Below are 24,129 nucleotides of genomic sequence, written 5' to 3'. Positions count from 1 at the left end.
CTGTGGTTGGTACAGTTATGGGGGCCCTGTGGTAGGTACAGTTATGGGGGCCCTGCGGTAGGTACAGTTATGGGGGCCCTGCGGTAGGTACAGTTATGGGGGCCCTGCGGTAGGTACAGTTATGGGGGCCCTGTGGTAGGTACAGTTATGGGGGCCCTGTGGTAGGTACAGTTATGGGGGCCCTGTGGTAGGTACAGTTATGGGGGCCCTGTGGCAGGTACAGTTATGGGGGCCCTGTGGTAGGTACAGTTATGGGGGCCCTGTGGTAGGTACAGTTATGAGGGCCCTGCGGTAGGTACAGTTATGGGGGCCCTGCGGTAGGTACAGTTATGGGGGCCCTGCGGTAGGTACAGTTATGGGGGCCCTGTGTTAGGTACAGTTATGGGGGCCCTGTGGTAGGTACAGTTATGGGGGCCCTGTGGTAGGTACAGTTATGGGGGCCCTGCGGTAGGTACAGTTATGGGGGCCCTGCGGTAGGTACAGTTATGGGGGCCCTGTGGTAGGTACAGTTATGGGGGCCCTGTGGTAGTCTGTTGTCATGGTGTTATATCAGTGTGTGTTGTGTCTGGCAGGATACCTCTATGGGGCGGCGTCCTCATCACCATCGTGGACACGCTCTTCTTCCTTTTCCTGGATAAATATGGTAAGATGGGTTCAATAGATAATATATCTATTAGGGGTGTCAGAGAACTTGTATGAAGATGCCGTCCTCCTCTCCCACATAACAGCGACTGCCAACAGGTGAGGTATAACAGGAGCAGCTACTCCCAACAGGTGAGGTATAACAGACGCAGCTACTGCCAACAGGTGAGGTATAACAGGAGCAGCTACTCCCAACAGGTGAGGTATAACAGGCGCAGCTACTGCCAACAGGTGAGGTATAACAGGTGCAGCTACTCCCAACAGGTGAGGGATAACAGGCGCAGCTACTCCCAACAGGTGAGGTATAACAGGCGCAGCTACTGCCAACAGGTGAGGGATAACAGGAGCAGCTACTCCCAACAGGTGAGGTATAACAGGAGCAGTTACTCCCAACAGGTGAGGGATAACAGGAGCAGCTACTGCCACAGGTGAGGTATAACAGGAGCAGCTACTGCCAACAGGTGAGGTATAACAGGAGCAACTACTCCCAACAGGTGAGGTATAACAGATGCAGCTACTCCCAACAGGTGAGGTATAACAGGCGCAGCTACTCCCAACAGGTGAGGTATAACAGGAGCAGCTACTCCCAACAGGTGAGGTATAACAGGCGCAGCTACTGCCAACAGGTGAGGGATAACAGGCTCAGCTACTGCCAACAGGTGATGTATAACAGGCTCAGCTACTGCCAACAGGTGAGGGATAACAGGTGCAGCTACTCCCAACAGGTGAGGTATAACAGGAGCAGCTACTCCCAACAGGTGAGGGATAACAGGCGCAGCTACTCCCAACAGGTGAGGTATAACAGGCACAGCTACTCCCAACAGGTGAGGTATAACAGGCGCAGCTACTCCCAACAGATAAGGCATAACAGGCGCAGCTACTCCCAACAGGTGAGGTATAACAGGTGCAGCTACTCCCAACAGGTGAGGGATAACAGGTGCAGCTACTCCCAACAGGTGAGGGATAACAGGCGCAGCTACTCCCAACAGGTGAGGTATAACAGGCGCAGCTACTGCCAACAGGTGAGGTATAACAGGCGCAGCTACTCCCAACAGGTGAGGTATAACAGGAGCAGCTACTGCCAACAGGTGAGGTATAACAGGCGCAACTACTCCCAACAGGTGAGGTATAACAGGCGCAGCTACTGCCAACAGGTGAGGTATAACAGGCGCAGCTACTCCCAACAGGTGAGGTATAACAGGCGCAGCTACTCCAAACAGGTGAGGTACAACAGGAGCAGCAACTCCCAACAGGTGAGGTATAACAGGCGCAGCTACTCCCAACAGGTGAGGTATAACAGGAGCAGCTACTGCCAACAGGTGAGGTATAACAGGCGCAACTACTCCCAACAGGTGAGGTATAACAGGCGCAGCTACTGCCAACAGGTGAGGTATAACAGGAGCAGCTACTGCCAACAGGTGAGGGATAACAGGCGCAGCTACTGCCAACAGGTGAGGTATAACAGGCGCAGCTACTGCCAACAGGTGAGGTATAACAGGCGCAGCTACTGCCAACAGGTGAGGTATAACAGGTGCAGCTACTGCCAACAGGTGAGGTATAACAGGCGCAGCTACTGCCAACAGGTGAGGTATAACAGGCACAGCTACTCCCAACAGGTGAGGGATAACAGGTGCAGCTACTGCCAACAGGTGAGGGATAACAGGCGCAGCTACTCCCAACATGTGAGGGATAACAGGCGCAGCTACTCCCAACAGGTGAGGTATAACAGGCGCATCTACTCCCAACAGGTGAGGGATAACAGGAGCAGCTACTCCCAACAGGTGAGGGATAACAGGCGCAGCTACTCCCAACAGGTGAGACATAACAGGCGCAGCTACTCCCAACAGGTGAGGTATAACAGGCGCAGCTACTGCCAACAGGTGAGGGATAACAGGCACAGCTACTCCCAACAGGTGAGGGATAACAGGAGCAACTACGCCCAACAGGTGAGATATAACAGGTGCAGCTACTCCCAACAGGTGAGGTATAACAGGTGCAGCTACTCCCAACAGGTGAGGTATAACAGGCTCAGCTACTCCCAACAGGTGAGGTATAACAGGAGCAGCTACTCCCAACAGGTGAGGTATAACAGGAGCAGCTACTCCCGACAGGTGAGGTATAACAGGCGCAGCTACTCCTGACAGGTGAGGGATAACAGGAGCAACTACTCCCAACAGGTGAGGGATAACAGGCGCAGCTGCTCCCAACAGGTGAGGTATAACAGGCGCAGCTACTCCCAACAGGTGAGGTATAACAGGCGCAGCTATTCCCGACAGGTGAGGGATAACAGGAGCAACTACTCCCAACAGGTGAGGGATAACAGGAGCAACTACTCCCAACAGGTGAGGTATAACAGGCGCAGCTACTCCCGACAGGTGAGGGATAACAGGAGCAACTACTCCCAACAGGTGAGGGATAACAGGCGCAGCTGCTCCCAACAGGTGAGGGATAACAGGCGCAGCTGCTCCCAACAGGTGAGGTATAACAGGCGCAGCTATTCCCAACAGGTGAGGTATAACAGGTGCAGCTACTCCCAACAGGTGAGGTATAACAGGAGCAGCTACTGCCAACAGGTAAGTGATAACAGGAGCAGCTACTGCCAACAGGTGAGGTATAACAGGCGCAGCTATTCCCAACAGGTGAGGTATAACAGGAGCAGCTACTGCCAACAGGTGAGGTATAACAGGAGCAGCTACTCCCAACAGGTGAGGTATAACAGGCGCAGCTACTGCCAACAGGTGAGGTATAACAGGAGCAGCTACTGCCAACAGGTGAGGGATAACAGGCGCAGCTACTGCCAACAGGTGAGGTATAACAGGAGCAGCTACTCCCAACAGGTGAGGTATAACAGGTGCAGCTACTGCCAACAGGTGAGGTATAACAGGCGCAGCTACTCCCAACAGGTGAGGTATAACAGGCGCAGCTACTCCCAACAGGTGAGGTATAACAGGTGCAGCTACTCCCAACAGGTGAGGGATAACAGGAGCAGCTACTCCCAACAGGTGAGGTATAACAGGTGCAGCTACTCCCAACAGGTGAGGTATAACAGGTGCAGCTACTCCCAACAGGTGAGGGATAACAGGAGCAGCTACTCCCAACAGGTGAGGGATAACAGGAGCAGCTACTGCCAACAGGTGAGGGATAACAGGAGCAGCTACTGCCAACAGGTGAGGTATAACAGGTGCAGCTACTCACAGCAGATGAAGTGTAAAAAACTACTTTATTAAAAAAGATAAAAACATGTATAAAAGAGTCAGCATGACGGGTTTCTAGACTGGAGCGGTCTCTTCATCACATGCTGGAGTAGCGGGAGTAGTTGTGTGGTGCGCTGCTATGAGGCTAGACCGGTCTTTTGCTGGATGGTAACGTGTGACGCCACTTCTGTGGTGGTTGGTCGGTATAGAGCTCAGCCAGGTGTTAGGTTGTTGTGACGCCAGTGCCGGTTGGGCGCACAGGTATGGAGGCACCTGCTTTTATTTTAGATAGGCTGGCTATACCCTTTCCCTGTGGTCGGTAACCTGCTGAGCTGTTTGGGGGTCCCTTGGGCGCGGTGGTCCGGAGTAGTGACCCACCTGGACTATTGGCACCGCCACCCACATAAAGGGGAGATGACCCAAGGAGGAAGAAATGGCTGTGTAGGTGCTTAGAGAAAAACCACTGAGTCCAGTAAAAGTAAATAAACTGTTCTTTACTGCTGGAAGGCTTAGTACAGGGGTATACAGGAGGATATTGACTTGATAATATACTTTAATCTTTAGTAACACGATCTGTGCTGAGCTCAAGGAGAGGTACAGCTGTGCTGACTGAGTTGCGTGCTCAGAGGTAGAGAGGAGGATGTCGAAAGAGTCCCAACCCAGGGTAGAAGTGTGCTCTGCCGGAACTTTAGAAGGAGAATAAGTAGAATACTTGAGAGTAGAGAGAATACTTGTGCCCATGTTTTGACTCTTTAGTCTTTGCACCACCAATAGCCCACCAGTGTTGGGCGACCTGTCCTAGAGGGTGACACAAGCCCCAGACCTTGTTGCCTGGGATGAGCAGAGTGGTCAGAGTTCTCTGACGACACCTGTGCTGTGCAATACAGCACGTAGGCTTCTAGTAACTTTGCTCTATCCGGATCAGTTCCTCTTTCTTCAGGATACTGTCCTACACTTTTAAACTGGTTTTCTGTGTGGATTGGGATAATCCCTGACTTGTCCTCTCTTAGTATGTGTTCAGCGCTGCATAGTGTGTGGATGTGCTGCTGTCAAGAAAAGCGTGCCAAGATGTCTTATGAACTCACTAAAGGTGTGGCTACATTTCCTCTCCCCATGTGACTTCCTCTTACAGCGTCTGTAACGTGTGCTGTGAGTGGGTGAGAAGAGATTGCAAGAGAAAAAGAACGATAGAGAAAGGTTGAAAAGAGAAAGAGCTCCCATTGGGGTGCACCGATCCTAGAAACAATAACACTTTAGTTACCTACTGCTGTGCAATACAGGTACACAATATACATACTAGCCACTAGTCTAGTGGCAGAACTTAGCTACTATGTCACTACCACTTTTACTTTGAAGTACAGACTTTTGTGAGGGGTGTAAAGACAAAAAACACCCGTGGTGGGACACTACATATTCCCCAACTTTGAAAAAGCCGTCCACGGCGTAACACCTGGAGAAAAAGGTTGGACAAAAGTAAAAGGCACAGCAAAGGTTATATCCTGAATGATAATATTAATATTTAACACTACCAAGAACAATAACAATGAGAACAGTGCAGGAAGAATTCAATTGTCCATAGTGCAAACTACTTCATAACTGGTCATCACGAGTCCTTAAGAGCAACACAATCAGGTGCTGCAGGTCCATTTAGTCCATGGCTTTGGCACAACATCCTTAACTAACCAGAATCATTTTTTAACTACATTAATGCACACAACAGGGGAATAATAAAAATCAAGGGGCAAACTAAAGAAATCCCAGGTCATGGTAGCATGCAGGAGGTTGACCTTTGTTGATCCTGGTAGATCTTGGTAGGAGAGCTATATCTTCTTGGAGGACAAGAGAGTCCGCTGGTTAATAGGAAGAGGGGTGATCTGGCCTTCTTGGCTGAGCATAGGGAACCTCTGTTGGAACTGGACTGGTAGTCAAAGTGCAGGGTAGGTGGAGAGGTTCTGCATTGAGGAGGATGGAAGGCCGGCGGGCTGCAGTAGGATGTACTTTGGTGGTTTCAGCAGTTAGTGGCCTAGCACATAGACTTATCACTGCAGAGCTTCAGACGGCAATTTTCCAGCTTTTTGAATCTAGTACACGCCAGCAGCTTCATGTGGGATGGAGATTTCTGTGTAGGGATCTTCTTCCCACTGGGGATCAAGTTTCCCAGAACGATGGCCATCTTTTAGCCACAGTCTTCCTCTTGCCGGTGGTGAGCTTCCTCCATCCTGCCATCTCTTGTGCTTCCTTAATTCTTCTCTGGCGTTTGTGAACCCAGTCTGTTTGTGGTAGTAGGATAGGAGAATCTATGACTTGAATAAGGCCCTGTCGCCCCAACATCAAGTAGAAGGGAGTGTAGCCAGTAGAACAATGGACATTGTTATTATAGACTTCCACCAATTCTCCCAGAAGTCCCGGACATTCGCCTGGCTTGGATACTGCAGCTGTTCTCAGCATGTTCATCACCACTTGGTTCTTGTGTTCACAAATTCTATTTCCATGTGGGTGATCCGCGTAGTTCTAAGTGTCCTGCACCCCTGGTACTGGCATAATGCTTGGAAGAGCTGAGAGGATGGCTTCAGGGCAGCCATAGTGTTTGATGTGCGGCTGATACAGCATGAAGTCTGTGCTCCTGGCTGTCAAGTCTCTTACTGGAATCACTACTGCCCCCTTGCTGTAGTGGTCAATCATGGTCGGGGCGTAGCTGTAGCCGGATCTTGTGGGGGCCATTTCATATGGTCTATGGCCACAATCTCTCCTGGTCTGGAGGTGCTGATGGGATGTAGGCGCTCTGGTATCTGTCCTCTCTCTTTTGGCAAGATTGCAATCGGGGTAATCTAGTCACCAACCTTCAATATCAGTCATCATAGCGACCCAATAGCGACCCCAGCCCAGACTATACCCGGTGTATATACCCCCAGCCCAGACTATACCCGGTGTATATACCTCCAGCCCAGACTATACCCAGTGTAATAGAGTATATACCCCCAGCCCAGACTATACCCAGTGTAATAGAGTATATACCCCCAGCCCAGACTATACCCGGTGTAACAGAGTATATACCCCCAGCCCAGACTATACCCGGGTATATTTCGTCCTAGGCCAATTCCTCCCCCTCAGGCCATTTTATACCCCATGATATCAGCAGCAGTGAGTGACAGACACAAGAAATACTTCATTTCTCTTCATGTTATTGGGGATTCGGCTTTGTCTGTGATATTAGTGAGAAGCCGCTGATGGAAATCTTATAAGTCTAAATACATTGGGGCAGATTAATCATTGTTTGCAGTACAGATGAGCGAACCTCGAGCATTCGGCCTAGCGGGGGCTACTGAAGTTGGATAAAGCTCTTAAAGGAGTAGTGCGGCGGTAAAAAATTATTCACAGAATAACACACATTACAAAGTTATACAACTTTGTAATGTATGTTATGTCTGTGAATGGCCCCCTTCCCCGTGTCCCACCACCCCCACCCGTGTACCTGGAAGTGTAGTACATTACGTCATCAGCCGCTGAGCCGCGATTGGCCGAGCACAGTAATGAGGCTGAGCAGCTGAGGACGCGGCCGGCACTCGGGAAGATCGGAGGTGTTTGGGCCGGCCGGCCAAAGATGACGTTTGGCACAAGATAAATCATTAGATTTATCATGGGTAAATTTTCAGTTTTTGCACAAAATCCCCCCCTAGCGAAGCTTTTTAGCAAAGCTGTGTTAGGCCGGGTTCACACTGCATTTTTGCAGTCTGTTTTTTTCCATCCACTTTTTGCAAAAATCGGATGAAAAATGGATTTGTGTGCCTCCGTTTTGATCCGTTTTTTCCATTGACTTCCATAATAAAAAAAAGGATAAAAAAGGGATCAAAATGCATCAGTTTTTTAGTTGTTCACAAAAATATGGTCCGCCACATTATTATGTACACTAAGGGTACAAACCCACACACCGTATACGCAGCAGATACGCAACAAATACGCAGCAGATACGCAGCAGATTTGATGCTGTGTTCAGTTATTTAGATCTAATCTGCTGCGTATTTGCTGCGTATTTGCTGCGTATTTGCTGCGTATTTGCTGCGTATTTGCTGCGTATCGCAGCAGTAAATACGCTGTGTATACGGTGTGTGGGTTTATACCCTTAAAAAAGATACGTTTTGATTCATTTTAAATCCGTTTTTCTTTTTTACAAAAATCAAAGAAAAAAAACGGACAGCAAAAAATGCTGTGTGAATCCGGCCTTAGACATAAAAGATCTTTTAAGGCCCTTTTTGCGCAACAACCGTAAAATTTTGCGCAGCCCATACAGAGCACCGCCTGCTCAAAAAAATGTGTGGATGATAAATGCCGCCATAGACTTTTATTACTACAACCAGAAGAACTCGGCCGTTCATAATATAAGGAAATCAGAACATCCTGAAACTATAACTTTACATTGGCCAATTATCGGGTGAATATGAGTCAGTCACCTGATCAGCACATGACGTGTAATACACCGATCAGCACATGTAATACACCGATCAGCACATGTAATACACCGATCAGCACATGTAATACACCGATCAGCACATGGCGTGTAATACACCGATCAGCACATGTAATACACCGATCAGCACATGGCGTGTAATACACCGATCAGCACATGTAATACACCGATCAGCACATGTTATACACCGATCAGCACATGGCGTGTAATACACCGATCAGCACATGTAATACACCGATCAGCACATGTTATACAGCGATCAGCACATGTAATACACCGATCAGCACATGTAATACACCGATCAGCACATGTAATACACCGATCAGCACATGTAATACACCGATCAGCACATGTAATACACCGATCAGCACATGTAATACACCGATCAGCACATGTAATACACCGATCAGCACATGTAATACACCGATCAGCACATGTAATACACCGATCAGCACATGGCGTGTAATACACCGATCAGCACATGACATGTAATACACCGATCAGCACATGTAATACACCGATCAGCACATGTAATACACCGATCAGCACATGTAATACACCGATCAGCACATGTAATACACCGATCAGCACATGTAATACACCGATCAGCACATGTAATATACCGATCAGCACATGTAATACACCGATCAGCACATGTAATACACCGATCAGCACATGTAATACACCGATCAGCACATGACGTGTAATACACCGATCAGCACATGTAATACACCGATCAGCACATGTTATACAGCGATCAGCACATGTAATACACCGATCAGCACATGACGTGTAATACAGCGATCAGCACATGACGTGTAATACACCGATCAGCACATGTAATACACCGATCAGCACATGTAATACACCGATCAGCACATGTAATACACCGATCAGCACATGTAATACACCGATCAGCACATGTAATACACCGATCAGCACATGACGTGTAATACACCGATCAGCACATGTAATACACCGATCAGCACATGTAATACACCGATCAGCACATGTAATACACCGATCAGCACATGTAATACACCGATCAGCACATGTAATACACCGATCAGCACATGTTATACAGCGATCAGCACATGTAATACACCGATCAGCACATGACGTGTAATACAGCGATCAGCACATGACGTGTAATACACCGATCAGCACATGTAATACACCGATCAGCACATGTAATACACCGATCAGCACATGTAATACACCGATCAGCACATGTAATACACCGATCAGCACATGACGTGTAATACACCGATCAGCACATGTAATACACCGATCAGCACATGACGTGTAATACACCGATCAGCACATGGCGTGTAATACACCGATCAGCACATGTAATACACCGATCAGCACATGTAATACACCGATCAGCACATGTAATATACCGATCAGCACATGTAATACACCGATCAGCACATGTAATACACCGATCAGCACATGTAATACACCGATCAGCACATGACGTGTAATACACCGATCAGCACATGTTATACAGCGATCAGCACATGACGTGTAATACACCGATCAGCACATGGCATGTAATACACCGATCAGCACATGTAATACACCGATCAGCACATGTAATACACCGATCAGCACATGGCATGTAATACACCGATCAGCACATGTAATACACCGATCAGCACATGTAATACACCGATCAGCACATGTAATACACCGATCAGCACATGTAATACACCGATCAGCACATGTAATACACCGATCAGCACATGTAATACACCGATCAGCACATGTAATACACCGATCAGCACATGTAATACACCGATCAGCACATGTAATACACCGATCAGCACATGACGTGTAATACACCGATCAGCACATGTAATACACCGATCAGCACATGTAATACACCGATCAGCACATGTAATACACCGATCAGCACATGTAATACACCGATCAGCACAGGACGTGTAATACACCGATCAGCACATGTAATACACCGATCAGCACAGGACGTGTAATACACCGATCAGCACATGTAATACACCGATCAGCACATGTTATACAGCGATCAGCACATGTAATACACCGATCAGCACATGTAATATACCGATCAGCACATGTAATACACCGATCAGCACATGTAATACACCAATCAGCACATGTAATACACCAATCAGCACATGTAATACACCGATCAGCACATGTAATACACCGATCAGCACATGTAATACACCGATCAGCACATGACGTGTAATACACCGATCAGCACATGTAATACACCGATCAGCACATGTAATACACCGATCAGCACATGTAATACACCGATCAGCACATGTAATACACCGATCAGCACATGTAATACACCGATCAGCACATGACGTGTAATACACCGATCAGCACATGGCGTGTAATACACCGATCAGCACATGTAATACACCGATCAGCACATGTAATACACCGATCAGCACGTGATGTGACCTGCCAGTCCTGCAGAGATAGGAGACAGCGCACTTTTTAACAAAGTAGAGACAGTGTGAGAAAACCAGTGAAGTGATAACATTGTGACCTGGAGAGATATAGTCTATTTTAAGCTACTCTGGCCTAGGCTATTTTATACCCCGGGTATATTCTGGCCTGGAGGGGTATAGTTTGGCCTAGGCTATTTTATACCCGGGTATATTCTGGCCTGGAGGGATATAGTTTGGCCTAGGCCATTTTATACCCCGGGTATAATCTGGACGGGGGTTAATCTGGCATGCTACACCGGTAACAGGATCTAGGGAGTTTCTGAGGAGTAGGCCTCTCTGCAGGAAGAGGCATTTTCTTTGGCGCCAGAGTCTCTGGAGTCTCGCCTGAAGTAATTTCCATTTAGATAGTCCCAAGACTGACCCGCGCCATGATCTATCTTCATCCTACTTGACCAAGGCTACCACCTCCTGATGGGCAAAACTGTCATAGAAGTGTGGTATCGCAACATCTTCCCACTGATCTTCAGAAGATTGCTCTGCGCCAGTCTGTAAGTGAGACAATCCATCAGTGTTCACATTGGCCTTGCCACTGCGATACTTGATAGTAAAGTTGAAGTTTGCCAGTCGTGAGGCCCATCTCTGCTCTAAGGCACCAAGCTTGGCGGTGTTGAGGTGCCAGAGAATTGTTATCTATATACACGGTGAAGCTGGAGGCCACCAGGCTAAGGCTAGGAGTTCCAACTTGAAAGAACTATAATTCTGATAATTCTTCTCACTTTCTCTGAGGCTTCTCTTGGCATAGGCCATTATTCACTCCTTGTTATCTTGGACTTGTGAGAGAACAGCTCGTAGGCCTTGGACTTGTGAGAGAACAGCTCGTAGGCCTTGATAGCTGGTGTCAGTATATAACGGAATGGCTGGGTGTAGTCTGGGTAGGCCAGGATTGGAGCCCGAGTGAGAAGAGCTTTCAACGCCTGGAAAGCTTCTTTTTGTTCCTGTTGCCACAGTCGTTTACCAGGAACATCTTTTGGACATCAGCCCTGTCAGAGGAGCAGCGATATGGGTAAATTGTGGGATGAAACGGCTGTAATATCCGGCGAATCCCAGGAAGCTTCTGACATCTTTAGCGGTCTTAGGTGTAGAACACCTGTGGAACTTACAACATGTCCCAGGTAATTGAGACTTGGATGGCTTCATCTTCAAGCCGACAGATAAAGACTTGGAAGAGCTCTGTCAGGTGCGGTAGATACACAATGATGTCATCCAAATACAACAGGACACTCTGGGGGTAACATGGCCAAGACATCTCTCCATAAAGCGCTGACTGGTGGCAGGAGCATTGCATAGGCTGAAGATCCAGATCTCCTGGAAATTCACCAGATAGTTTTGAACAATCAAAGTGTTTTTCAAACACCTGGTGATCAATAGTAGTGACTTGAGAGCCAGTGTCTATTAAGGCATCTAAGGGGGCTCCATTGAAACGGTGTCCCCTGTGAACACAGAGACACAGGACAAGTGGGCCCTATGGCTAAGACCCCCCCCAAACTGTCCCTACCTACTTGCAGAGCAGGCCCTAAACGACCGTCCGCAACTGGGCGGCGTTCCCTACGCTGCAGTAAGTGCAAATACAGACAAGACACAGTACAGACGAACAAGGTACAATGACAGCAGACAAGGCAAAGCCACAAAACATACAGGACAGGACCAAGAAAGCAGCAAGGAACGGAGGACCAAACGAACGGAGGACGAAAGCCAGGGATGGAAGTGCGATGCCCTGGCCCCTGGGGGCCACTTCCGCAGTGCTGGTGTTAGGAGCGGGCAATGACCGGGGCAGCTGCAGGGGTTATACTTGTCACGGTATAGGCCTGAGGGCGGCACAGCTGTAGGGCCGGTCTGTGGAATCTGCGGGTGATGATGGGCATGCGATTCTTCGCTGCACTTAGTCAGGGCACCAGTTAGTGGACACCAATGCCAGGGTTCAGTAACAGCGGTTTTATTATAGATGAGGTAACTAGTAGCAACAGTTCTGTCCGGATGCAACCGGGTATATGGCAGGCTTTGACAAATAAAGCAGGAGTGGTGCTGCATAGGCTGTGAGAATACGTGCCGGATGATGGGAGTAGGAGTATGAGAGGAATAGCGTTGCTGGGTGGATTAGCTTGAGAATAATACTTGCTGTGAATCCTTGTAGCGATGAGGAGAGATAACAGAATGACACCCAGATGAGAGAGAAGACTCCGGACACTTGAGCAGGCAGATACAGCCGAAGACTTGAATACAGCAGCAGAATCAGTCACTCTTCTGAGGGAGAGGATAGAACCACACAACCTCCTTGCTTGGAAGCAGGGGGAAGACTAACTTGTTAGGAGGAAGTGGGAGGTCACATGGTTGCTCCTGGCCAGAACTAGTCGGCCATTGGAGGAACCATGGTTACAGGTCACGTGATCAACAGCCTTGCATACCACTGTACACTGTAATACACAGGAACACATGAAAATACACATGAAAATGCACAATACCAGAGAATACTAGGGGAAAACCAGCAGCAGTTGCAGTGCAAACACTTACCAGAACAGGCATTGACACAGCAATAGAAATGGGCATAATAGGAGTAGTAGTCTGCATGTTCTGGGACACTGCATACCTCCCTAGCAAGTTTGAGCCGACCTCGGCGAATCTAGAAGGCAGCAAACATGAATAGACTGGACAATCAAACAACAGGAATGAATGATGAGAGTGAGTGTGATGAGGTGTGTGTTTCCCACGCCCAAGGCACAGGTGAGAAGAGAGAGAATGAGAAACCCTAGTGGCAGGACTTCACCTAGGGGTGCCTAACGTTCTCTGGCGACCAGGTAGCTAGTGCGTGAACCATCTGACATGTAAGCCAGGACAACTTAACTGCTGGCGGGTGACCCTCAATATTCCAGCCAGTTAGACAGTAGGTTTTCTGTTAAATGTGTTACCCTACTGGAAAAGAGAACTGTGAAGACCTGTGTACTACCTTGGCGTGTCTGAGTAGTGTCTTGGATACCTGGAAGAGAAAAGAACAAAATAATAAAAGCAAACATACATGGGGAGCTCCCTTTCATACCACTCAATCACACACACAAGCACTCCACAGGCCAAACACACGAAAAGGTATCCAAGGTGCGATATGTATGGACAAGTGTGAAGGTTAGGCATGACTATGTGTGATAACTACTGTGTTGGGACAAGACAGAGGCGAACAAATACTGGAAACAAAAGGAAGGGAAACACAAAAGACAACAAATATTGTGAGGTCTTGAGGAGAACTGGCTCACATGAATCTGAATGAAAATCTGAGAAAAAATCTGCATACAAACTGGCTCAACTAAATCTTTCCAGCTATAGATATGATAATAATACACAATAATGAGACTGGATGAGAAAATACACTCCTACATAAACTGGACTTTCTCTGAGGTATATGTAAACTGACTTCTCTTACTCAGAGGAGGAGCTATCTGACTTAGACACTGGAAAATATACTGTTTTACAAAAGAGGCACTCTACTCTGAGGCAATCTATGTAACCTTGTGCTTACTCAGAGGAGGAAATACAAAGACTTCGATAACACTGGAATGCAATAGTACAATAAGTGCAATAATGAAATAAGTGCAATAATACCCTGTGTGGAACACACAATCACAGGAAAGTGCATTAGGAAGGAATGGGTTAAGTGTCTCTGTTAGGTAGAGTCTCTTTTAGGCAATTAGACATCGTCCATGTAAAAGGCTCTGGGACAGGCACTAGAGAACCTTTTGTTATGGTAGGTGTCCATCAGCTCATGGCTGGTTAGTACAGGGAACTTGGTCAGGAGGACCAGGCACGAACCTTGAACGTTGCAGGAACTGGAACAAAACAGTTAGACAACAAAAAACAGTTTAAGGGCTCTGGTCTCTGTAGCGAAGTGGAGGAATTCCTCTGGTAGAGCGCTCAGACCGTCTCAGTGGAGGATCCTCTTCAACAGTGATTGGTGCAGGTACAGGTCGAAGATCACCCCCAGTGTCTGGTTGTAGAGATGGAGTTGTTGGAGGCACAATTGGAAGTGGAGGGGCCACTGGAATGGGTACAGGGAATGCTGGATAGCCTATGGGCATGAGGAACGGTTCAACTTGGAACATTTCTTCCAGAGAGAGAGGTTTAGCTGGAGCTGCTGGGGGAGCCGGAGGTGTGGATGCAGGTACCGGACACGGTGCTGTAAGGCCCTGTAGGTCCTCCTTAGTGCAACCTTTTATCCTATTCCGATGCACCGTCTGTGGGGCTAGCCCAGGCTTTTTGACTTCATACACATCAGTCTCTGGGTAAGGGATAGAGGAGATGACATAGGGCTCAGGCTCCCAAAGGCTTTCAAGTTTGTGAGAGCGATGATATTTCTTTAGCCAAACTTTATCCCCCACTTGTAGTGGTGTGGCATTCGCCCTTAGGTTGTAGGCATCCTCTTGGCGCTGCTGAGCCTCCCCCATCCTCCGGTCAACAATTTCCCGGGCATCCTGGATTCTCCTCTGATGTTCCCGAACCCAGTCAGTTTCAGGTAGGGGGTTGAAGGTGTCAGGAGCTTGGACTCCAAGAGCACGGTCCTGAGGAAGTTGGCCTTGGCGGCCGAACATCAGGTAGAACGGGGAGTAGCCAGTGGAACAATGAGTGGTATTGTTATAGATCTCCACTAGTTCATCCAACAAGTGGGGCCACTCTACTCTCTTGGTCACTGAAGCCGTTCGGAGCATGTTGATAAAGACCTGGTTAACTTTTTCACACAGACCATTCCCTTGAGGGTGATAGGCCGTGGTGCGGAGCTTCTTACATTCATGGTAGGCACACAGCTCCTGGAAAAGTTGCGACTCGAAGGCCGGACCCCGGTCCGTCAGCAGAGACTCTGGGCACCCATAGTGCTTTACGTACTCCTTGTAAAAAGTAAGAGCAGTGGTCTTGGCGGTCAAGTCCCTGACAGGTACCACGACTACCCACTTGGAGTAGTGGTCAACCATGGTGAGGGCGTAGGTATACCCGCATCTTGTAGGGGCTAGCTTCACATGGTCCAGGGCGACTAGCTGATTCGGCCGGTGGGAGGTGATTGGATGCAAAGGGGCCCTGACTTCTCTTCCCCCAGCTTTGGAGATATTACAGGCAGGGCACTCGGCACACCAGTTCTCGATGTCAGCCCTCATCCCGATCCAGTAGAACCGCTGTCGGATAGTGGCCTCCGTCTTGTGTACCCCGAAATGACCGGACCGGTCATGGTAGGCATCTAGCACCATCTTAGCATCTCGTCGGGGAATGAGGATCTGGTGACACCTCTCCCCGGAGACCGGGTCAAGAGAGTTCCGCAGGATCAGTCCCTTCTGTAGGAAGAGCCTCTTTCTTTGCCTCCAGAGTCGCCTTAGCTCGACATCAGGATAGGGCCTCTTTATCCGCATGGGGACCCGACCAGTAGAGAGGTAGTCATAGATCTCCCCCAGGACGCGGGACTCTTCCTGGATGGTCTGCCACCTGGCCAAGTCTTGCGGGGCCCTAGGTGGAGGCGAAGGCGTTTCAGGCCCGGCTACATCAATAGCACTCTGGGTAGCGAACCTTTGGTAGAAGGGAGGCATTTCTACATCTTCCCAATCGCTGTCCTCTGGGGCCTCTTCGCCCTTGGGTAGTCGGGACAGGAGGTCTGCATTGACGTTAGCCTTGCCACTGCGGTACTTAATTTCAAACTGGAAATTGGCCAGTCGAGAAGCCCACCGCTGTTCCAGGGCGCCCAGCCGAGCAGTGTTGAGATGCGCCAACGGGTTGTTATCCGTATAGATGGTAACAGGGGTGGCAGCCAGGTAGTCCTTGAACTTTTCGGTGACGGCCCACACTAGGGCTAGTAACTCCAACTTGAAGGAGCTATAATTGTTGTCGTTCTTTTCAGCGCCCCGAAGACTCCGGCTGGCATAAGCTACAACTCTCTCTTGGCCATCTTGAACCTGGGACAGCACAGCTCCCAGGCCTTGGAAGCTGGCGTCCGTGTAGAGCCGGAAAGGAAGGTTATAGTCTGGGTAGGCCAGGATAGGAGGCGTAGTCAACAGGCGTTTCAGGGTTTGAAAGGCAACCTCCTGCCGTTCGGACCACTCGACGGGGAGCCGTCGGTTGTAGCTTTCTCGAGGGCAACCCCGGAGTAGCTCATTGAGGGGCTCGGCCACCTGGGCAAAGTGGGGAATGAAGCGGCGGTAATAGCCGGCAAATCCCAGAAAACTTCTCACCTCCTTGACGGTCTTAGGGGTATCCCAGTGTTCCACAGCCGAGATCTTCTCTGGATCGGGTTGTATCCCCTCAGCACTCACAACATGCCCCAGATAGTTCACTTGGGGTTTGAGAAGGTGGCACTTGGAAGGCTTGATTTTCAGGCCGTGATCGATTAGGACCTGGAACACTTCAGCCAGATGATGGATGTGATCTTCGTAGGTACGTGAATAGACAATCACATCATCTAGGTAGAGCAGGACACTCTGAAAGTTGAGATGGCCGAGACACCTTTCCATCAACCGCTGGAAGGTAGCGGGGGGCGTTGCACAGACCGAAGGGCATGCTGGTGAATTCAAAGAGCCCCATGGGGGTGGTGAAGGCCGTCTTCTCACGGTCTTCGGGTGCCATGGGCACCTGCCAGTACCCACTGGTGAGGTCCAAGGTGGAGAAGTAGGCGGCTGACCCCAAAGCAGCAATAGACTCTTCGATCCGGGGCAAAGGATAGGCATCCTTGTGGGTGATTGTATTTATCTTCCTATAATCCACACAGAACCGGATGTTACCGTCTTTCTTTTTCACAAGGACAATAGGGGCAGCCCACGGACTCTGACTTTCTTGGATAACGTTAGAGTCTTTCATCTCCTTGAGCAGTTTCTTGACCTGCTGATAGCTGGCAGGGGGAATTGGCCGATGTTTCTCTTTGATAGGCAAATGGTCCCCTGTGTTGATCCGATGCTGGACCAGGTTGGTCTTCCCGAAATCGAGGGAGTGTTTGCTGAAGGCCTCGTGATACCTTTTGGCCACCTTGAGGATGCCGTGGAGGTATTCAAGTGGGGTATTGGCATCGCCAATATGGAGTTCATCCCACCAAGGGGCGAGAGCCCTGTTTGAGTCCCTTTGAGTGCCACGGATGGAACTCTGATAGGCGATGGTCTCCTCACAGACGATGTCCTCAGGATCGAGTTGGTATAGCATGGCCACGGTGGTGAACTTGGGTAGGTCAGCTGAGGAGTCTCCAAGGTTCACCAGACGGACAGGGACCTGACCATTGGAGACGGTCACCAGGCTTCTAGCGGCCCTGACAAGAGGTTGCCCCTCAATTTCCATAGCATCCAGAAGGGCCACATAATCAGCATTGTTGAGGCCTGGACGGACCCTGCACCAGATGAGGAACTCACTGTTAGCTGGGATGGTGATCGGACGAGCATCTCTAGTGCGGACACGGCAGATTTCTCCTCGAGGGTTGGCAAATTTCCGCTGAGCGGCGAGCACCTTTATGGTCTTCTGAACGGCTTGCCTGTACTGAGGAGACATAGCACAAGACATAGAGGCATTCAAGGCATCCAACACTTCAGTGAATACATGACGGATAATATTCATGCCTAATACCACGGTCCCACTATCTCCCTGAGCCTCAGTAACAATGATACCCTGACGTGCTAGCTCTTGCTTCCCTATGCAGACAGTGGGTTCCCAGTAACCTAGTTGCACAATAGGACGACCATTACTAGCAATAAGTTTCAGACGGTATTTCTCAACTGGACCTAGGGTTCTCAGATCCCAATGTTCTTCAAACACATGCCTCGGGATAGTGGTAACCTGGGAACCTGTATCTACCAGAGCCTCCAGGGGGACTCCGTCCACCCAGAGAGTCACATGCGGGCATTGTGAGAGGAAACTTGAGAACCACTGTGCTTCCTGCGGGCCTGGATCTCGACCTCCTGGGTGTTGGCCCTCGGACCCAGGGGTAGCCCGTTTAACTGATAGCACTGAGAGCGGTAGTGTCCATGTCGCCTACAGTGGCGTCAATAGGGGCGCTCAGGGGATCTAAGTCTCGGTGGAGGAGGCCGATCGGGAACTGAATACTCAGGGCAGGGGTCCTGTGGTGGTGGAGGTGTTGGATAGGCCCCTTGTAGCCCCCTTAGGGCTTGGCAGAGAGAGTCAACCACTTGCGTAAGGAGAGCAGGGATCGCTGGTGAATTAGCCGGGATAGACTGTTGGGCAGCTTGTATAGCGGAAACTGGTGGAACCATAGTGGGCACTGGAGGTGGGGGTATAGGTCCCACCGGATCCGGGCAATCTGAACCTGGAGTACAGCCGGCACAGGGATTGTCAATGCCAACCACCCTCAGAGCCAGAGTCTTGAAGTCCAGGAAAGGCATTGTAGGGTTTTGGGCAGCTAGCATACGCAGTTGGCTCTGGATGAGTCTAGAGTCCACCCCCTCTATGAAGCGGTCAGTGATCATACTCTCCACAGCTGAGGGGTCTATGGTATCAACCTGTCTCAGGGCCCGGTAGGCAGATTGGAGTGCTAGTGCATAGTCTCTGAGGGTCTCACCTGGCCTTTGTCGTCGGTCATAAAACTTAAGGCGGACCTCCGTGGGTGACTGTACCTCAAATTCTTTACTCAGCCGGGCCAGGATCTGTTGTACATTAGCTTTCTCCGTAGCTGGCCATGACCGCACCTCCTCTGCAGCGGGACCCTCAAGTTGTCCTAGCAGCAACTGCACCTGCTGAGTGGGAGAGAGTGAGACAAGTTCAAGGGTGCGGGAAATTTTTTCCTTGAAATCAGCCAACGTGTGGGGTTCTCCTTTATAACTGGGAAGATTGTTGGGCCCAATGAAGAATGGGACCGCTGCGGTAGCCATAGCAACGGGAGCCGCGGGAAGCCTTCTTCGGGCTGTCGGCGAACTGCCGGACCCGTCAGAGTCACTGTGATGGCCGGTGGACATGACGAGGGGTTCTGGTGTAAGGCGCCTGGAAGAAAGTAGGGGCGAGGAGAGCTTGCGGGAACAGCAGGCACCGATAGGCAGGGTGTCCGGGACCGGAGAGGAATAGGGCGGAAGTCAGCATCAACACTTCCGGCGGTCCGGGCACAATCTCCTTCCCTCCTGCAACAGAGGCTTGGATACTGCAGGGCCGGTGCGGAGCGCGCGCGCGCGCGAAGACAGTGCGTCACCGGCTGACTTGACCCCTTAGCAGGCCGCAGCGCGGCAATAGCAAAGTCTCTGGGGGGATTAGCAGTACAGTTCTGGGGACACTGACAGTTGGCACAACACAGTCTGCATCCTGTTCGTGACGCCAAAAATGCGATGCCCTGGCCCCTGGGGGCCACTTCCGCAGTGCTGGTGTTAGGAGCGGGCAATGACCGGGGCAGCTGCAGGGGTTATACTTGTCACGGTATAGGCCTGAGGGCGGCACAGCTGTAGGGCCGGTCTGTGGAATCTGCGGGTGATGATGGGCATGCGATTCTTCGCTGCACTTAGTCAGGGCACCAGTTAGTGGACACCAATGCCAGGGTTCAGTAACAGCGGTTTTATTATAGATGAGGTAACTAGTAGCAACAGTTCTGTCCGGATGCAACCGGGTATATGGCAGGCTTGGACAAATAAAGCAGGAGTGGTGCTGCATAGGCTGTGAGAATACGTGCCGGATGATGGGAGTAGGAGTATGAGAGAAATAGTGTTGCTGGGTGGATTAGCTTGAGAATAATACTTGCTGTGAATCCTTGCAGCGATGAGGAGAGATAACGGAATGACACCCAGATGAGAGAGAAGAATCCGGACACTTCTCATACGGGGGCCCTCTCCAAAGTGGAGGACGTTCAGGGCTAGCAAGCGGGATATGGGGCTCAGGTGAGCGTTTTCTACTGTGGGAGGACTCTCTGGAGTTAGGGGCCTATTCCACGGCAGCAATAAGATTATCGCTTGGTGGAATAGAGAGAATGATCAGCCGATGATCGTGTCATCGGCTGATCGTTCATTTAGGTTCAAACCTAGAATCGTTGTTCACCACCCGCACATCACTACGATCTAGCAGATCGGCGCTCGTTTACATCGTTGCCCGGCCCGTGGAACAGGGCCCTTAGGGGCAGGTTCAGGGCCGTCTTAACCATTGGGCATGGTAGGCGGCTGCCCGGGGGCCCATGCGTCCTAGGGGGCCCCTGCCCTGTGACATATTCCCTGGCCCTGTAACTGGGAGTGCTCCTGATCAGCGCTGGTACATAGGGGCTGTGCACAGCTCGCTCTTGTGGCCGGAAGCTGCATTCTGCTTCCGGCCACTAGAGGTCTCTCTCACCCCCTGCATTCCCGTGCGGAGCAGGAGAGTGACGTCACCAGCAGAGCCCTGAGAGGAAGGAGAAGCTGGAGGCCTGAAGCACAAAGCCTGAGTGAGTATGTGCTGATACCAGAGGGGGGAGGCTAGCTGGCAGGGAAGGGGTTAATCATGGGAGTGCTCTCTGCAGGGATGCAGACAGGGCCGTGGGTGACCTGGTAAACAGGGAGGGGGAGGGATCGGGGGTGTAACTCCTCTGAGTGTGTATATATCTCCATTCAGTGTATACAGCAGTGTATTATATACTTATCCTCCTCCTGAGTGTGTATATATATCTCCATTCAGTGTATACAGCAGTGTATTATATACTTATCCTCCTCCTGAGTGTGTATATATATCTCCATTCAGTGTATACAGCAGTGTATTATATACTTATCCTCCTCCTGAGTGTGTATATATATCTCCATTCAGTGTATACAGCAGTGTATTATATACTTATCCTCCTCCTGAGTGTATATATATATCTCCATTCAGTGTATACAGCAGTGTATTATATACTTATCCTCCTCCTGAGTGTATATATCTCCATTCAGTGTATACAGCAGTGTATTATATACTTATCCTCCTCCTGAGTGTATATATCTCCATTCAGTGTATACAGCAGTGTATTATATACTTATCCTCCTCCTGAGTGTATATATCTCCATTCAGTGTATACAGCAGTGTATTATATACTTATTCTCCTCCTGAGTGTATATATATCTCCATTCAGTGTATACAGCAGTGTATTATATACTTATCCTCCTCCTGAGTGTGTATATATATCTCCATTCAGTGTATACAGCAATGTATTATATACTTATCCTCCTCCTGAGTGTATATATCTCCATTCAGTGTATACAGCAGTGTATTATATACTTATCCTCCTCCTGAGTGTATATATCTCTCCATTCAGTGTATACAGCAGTGTATTATATACTTATCCTCCTCCTGAGTATATATATATCTCCATTCAGTGTATACAGCAGTGTATTATATACTTATCCTCCTCCTGAGTGTATATATATCTCCATTCAGTGTATACAGCAGTGTATTATATACTTATCCTCCTCCTGAGTGTATATATATCTCCATTCAGTGTATACAGCAGTGTATTATATACTTATCCTCCTCCTGAGTATATATATATCTCCATTCAGTGTATACAGCAGTGTATTATATACTTATCCTCCTCCTGAGTGTATATATATCTCCATTCAGTGTATACAGCAGTGTATTATATACTTATCCTCCTCCTGAGTGTGTATATATATCTCCATTCAGTGTATACAGCAGTGTATTATATACTTATCCTCCTCCTGAGTGTGTATATATATCTCCATTCAGTGTATACAGCAATGTATTATATACTTATCCTCCTGAGTGTGTATATATCTCCATTCAGTGTATACAGCAGTGTATTATATACTTATCCTCCTCCTGAGTGTGTATATATATCTCCATTCAGTGTATACAGCAATGTATTATATACTTATCCTCCTCCTGAGTGTGTATATATATCTCCATTCAGTGTATACAGCAATGTATTATATACTTATCCTCCTCCTGAGTGTATATATCTCCATTCAGTGTATACAGCAGTGTATTATATACTTATCCTCCTCCTGAGTATATATATATCTCCATTCAGTGTATACAGCAGTGTATTATATACTTATCCTCCTCCTGAGTGTATATATATCTCCATTCAGTGTATACAGCAGTGTATTATATACTTATCCTCCTCCTGAGTGTGTATATATATCTCCATTCAGTGTATACAGCAGTGTATTATATACTTATCCTCCTCCTGAGTGTATATATCTCCATTCAGTGTATACAGCAGTGTATTATATACTTATCCTCCTCCTGAGTGTATATATCTCCATTCAGTGTATACAGCAGTGTATTATATACTTATCCTCCTCCTGAGTGTGTATATATATCTCCATTCAGTGTATACAGCAGTGTATTATATACCCTTCACCTATCACTCCATTGTTGTCTCCCTGTATGTATACTGTATAATGCAATATACAGGGAAACAACACGGCTTATATATAGAGAAGGGCAAAACAACATGTCTTATATATACAGAGGGGCAACAACATGACTATTATATATGAGAACCATGTTGTCTCCCTGTATGTATACTGTATAATGCAATATACAGGAAAACAACATGGCTTATATATACAGAGGGGCAAAACAACATGTCTTATATATACAGAGGGGCAACAACATGACTATTATATACAGAACCATGTTGTTTCCCTGTATACTGTATAATACAATATACAGGGAAACAACACGGCTTATATATACAGAGGGGCAAAACAACATGTCTTATATATACAGAGGGGCAACAACATGACTATTATATACAGAACCATGTTGTTTTGCCCTTCTCTATATATGAACCATGTTGTTTCCCTGTATATTGTATTATACAGTATACATACAGGGAGACAACATGGTTCTCATATATTATAGTCATGTTGTTGCCCCTCTGTATATATTAGACATGTTGTTTTGCCCCTCTGTATATATAAGCCGTGTTGTTTCCCTGTATATTGTATTATACAGTATACAGGGAAACAACATGGTTCTCATATATAATAGTCATGTTGTTGCCCCTCTGTATATATGAGACATGTTGTTTTGCCCTTCTCTATATATAAGCCGTGTTGTTTCCCTGTATACTGTATAATACAGTATACACAGACTCCCTGTATTATACAGTATACAGGGAGACAACATGGCGTATATGCAGAGGGACAGCAACATGTCTCATATATAGAGAGGGGCACCAATATATATTAATTAGGCTTTTACCCACCACCTGTATACCCCACATATACCTGTACCCCCCATATATATATATTTGTACACATATATCACTATTATAGGCTATATAACCACCTACCTACTGCTCCACCTTTATACCTGTATCTATATGGTAGATAAATAGGTGGTAAGGTATATTGCCTGTAATAGTGATATACTGTATGTGTGCAACATATATGACAATCACTATTATAGGCAATATACA

General features: G+C 48.3%; 1 protein-coding gene across 1 annotated transcript in view; it reads left to right on the top strand.

The window, feature by feature from the left end:
* The window catches only part of SLC11A1 (solute carrier family 11 member 1), a 161,746-nt gene that overhangs the window by 79,730 nt on the left and 57,887 nt on the right, over nucleotides 1–24,129 (top strand). The window contains exon 6 of the mRNA XM_069984794.1: nucleotides 573–643. Coding sequence (XP_069840895.1) covers nucleotides 573–643 — 71 coding nt within the window. The remainder of the gene's footprint in view (nucleotides 1–572; nucleotides 644–24,129) is intronic.

The sequence above is a fragment of the Dendropsophus ebraccatus genome, chromosome 9 (assembly GCF_027789765.1).
Source record: "Dendropsophus ebraccatus isolate aDenEbr1 chromosome 9, aDenEbr1.pat, whole genome shotgun sequence".
NCBI classification, from domain to species: domain Eukaryota; kingdom Metazoa; phylum Chordata; class Amphibia; order Anura; family Hylidae; genus Dendropsophus; species Dendropsophus ebraccatus.
Note: the sequence above shows the minus strand (reverse complement) of the source record. Positions and strands in the feature narration are given on the sequence as shown.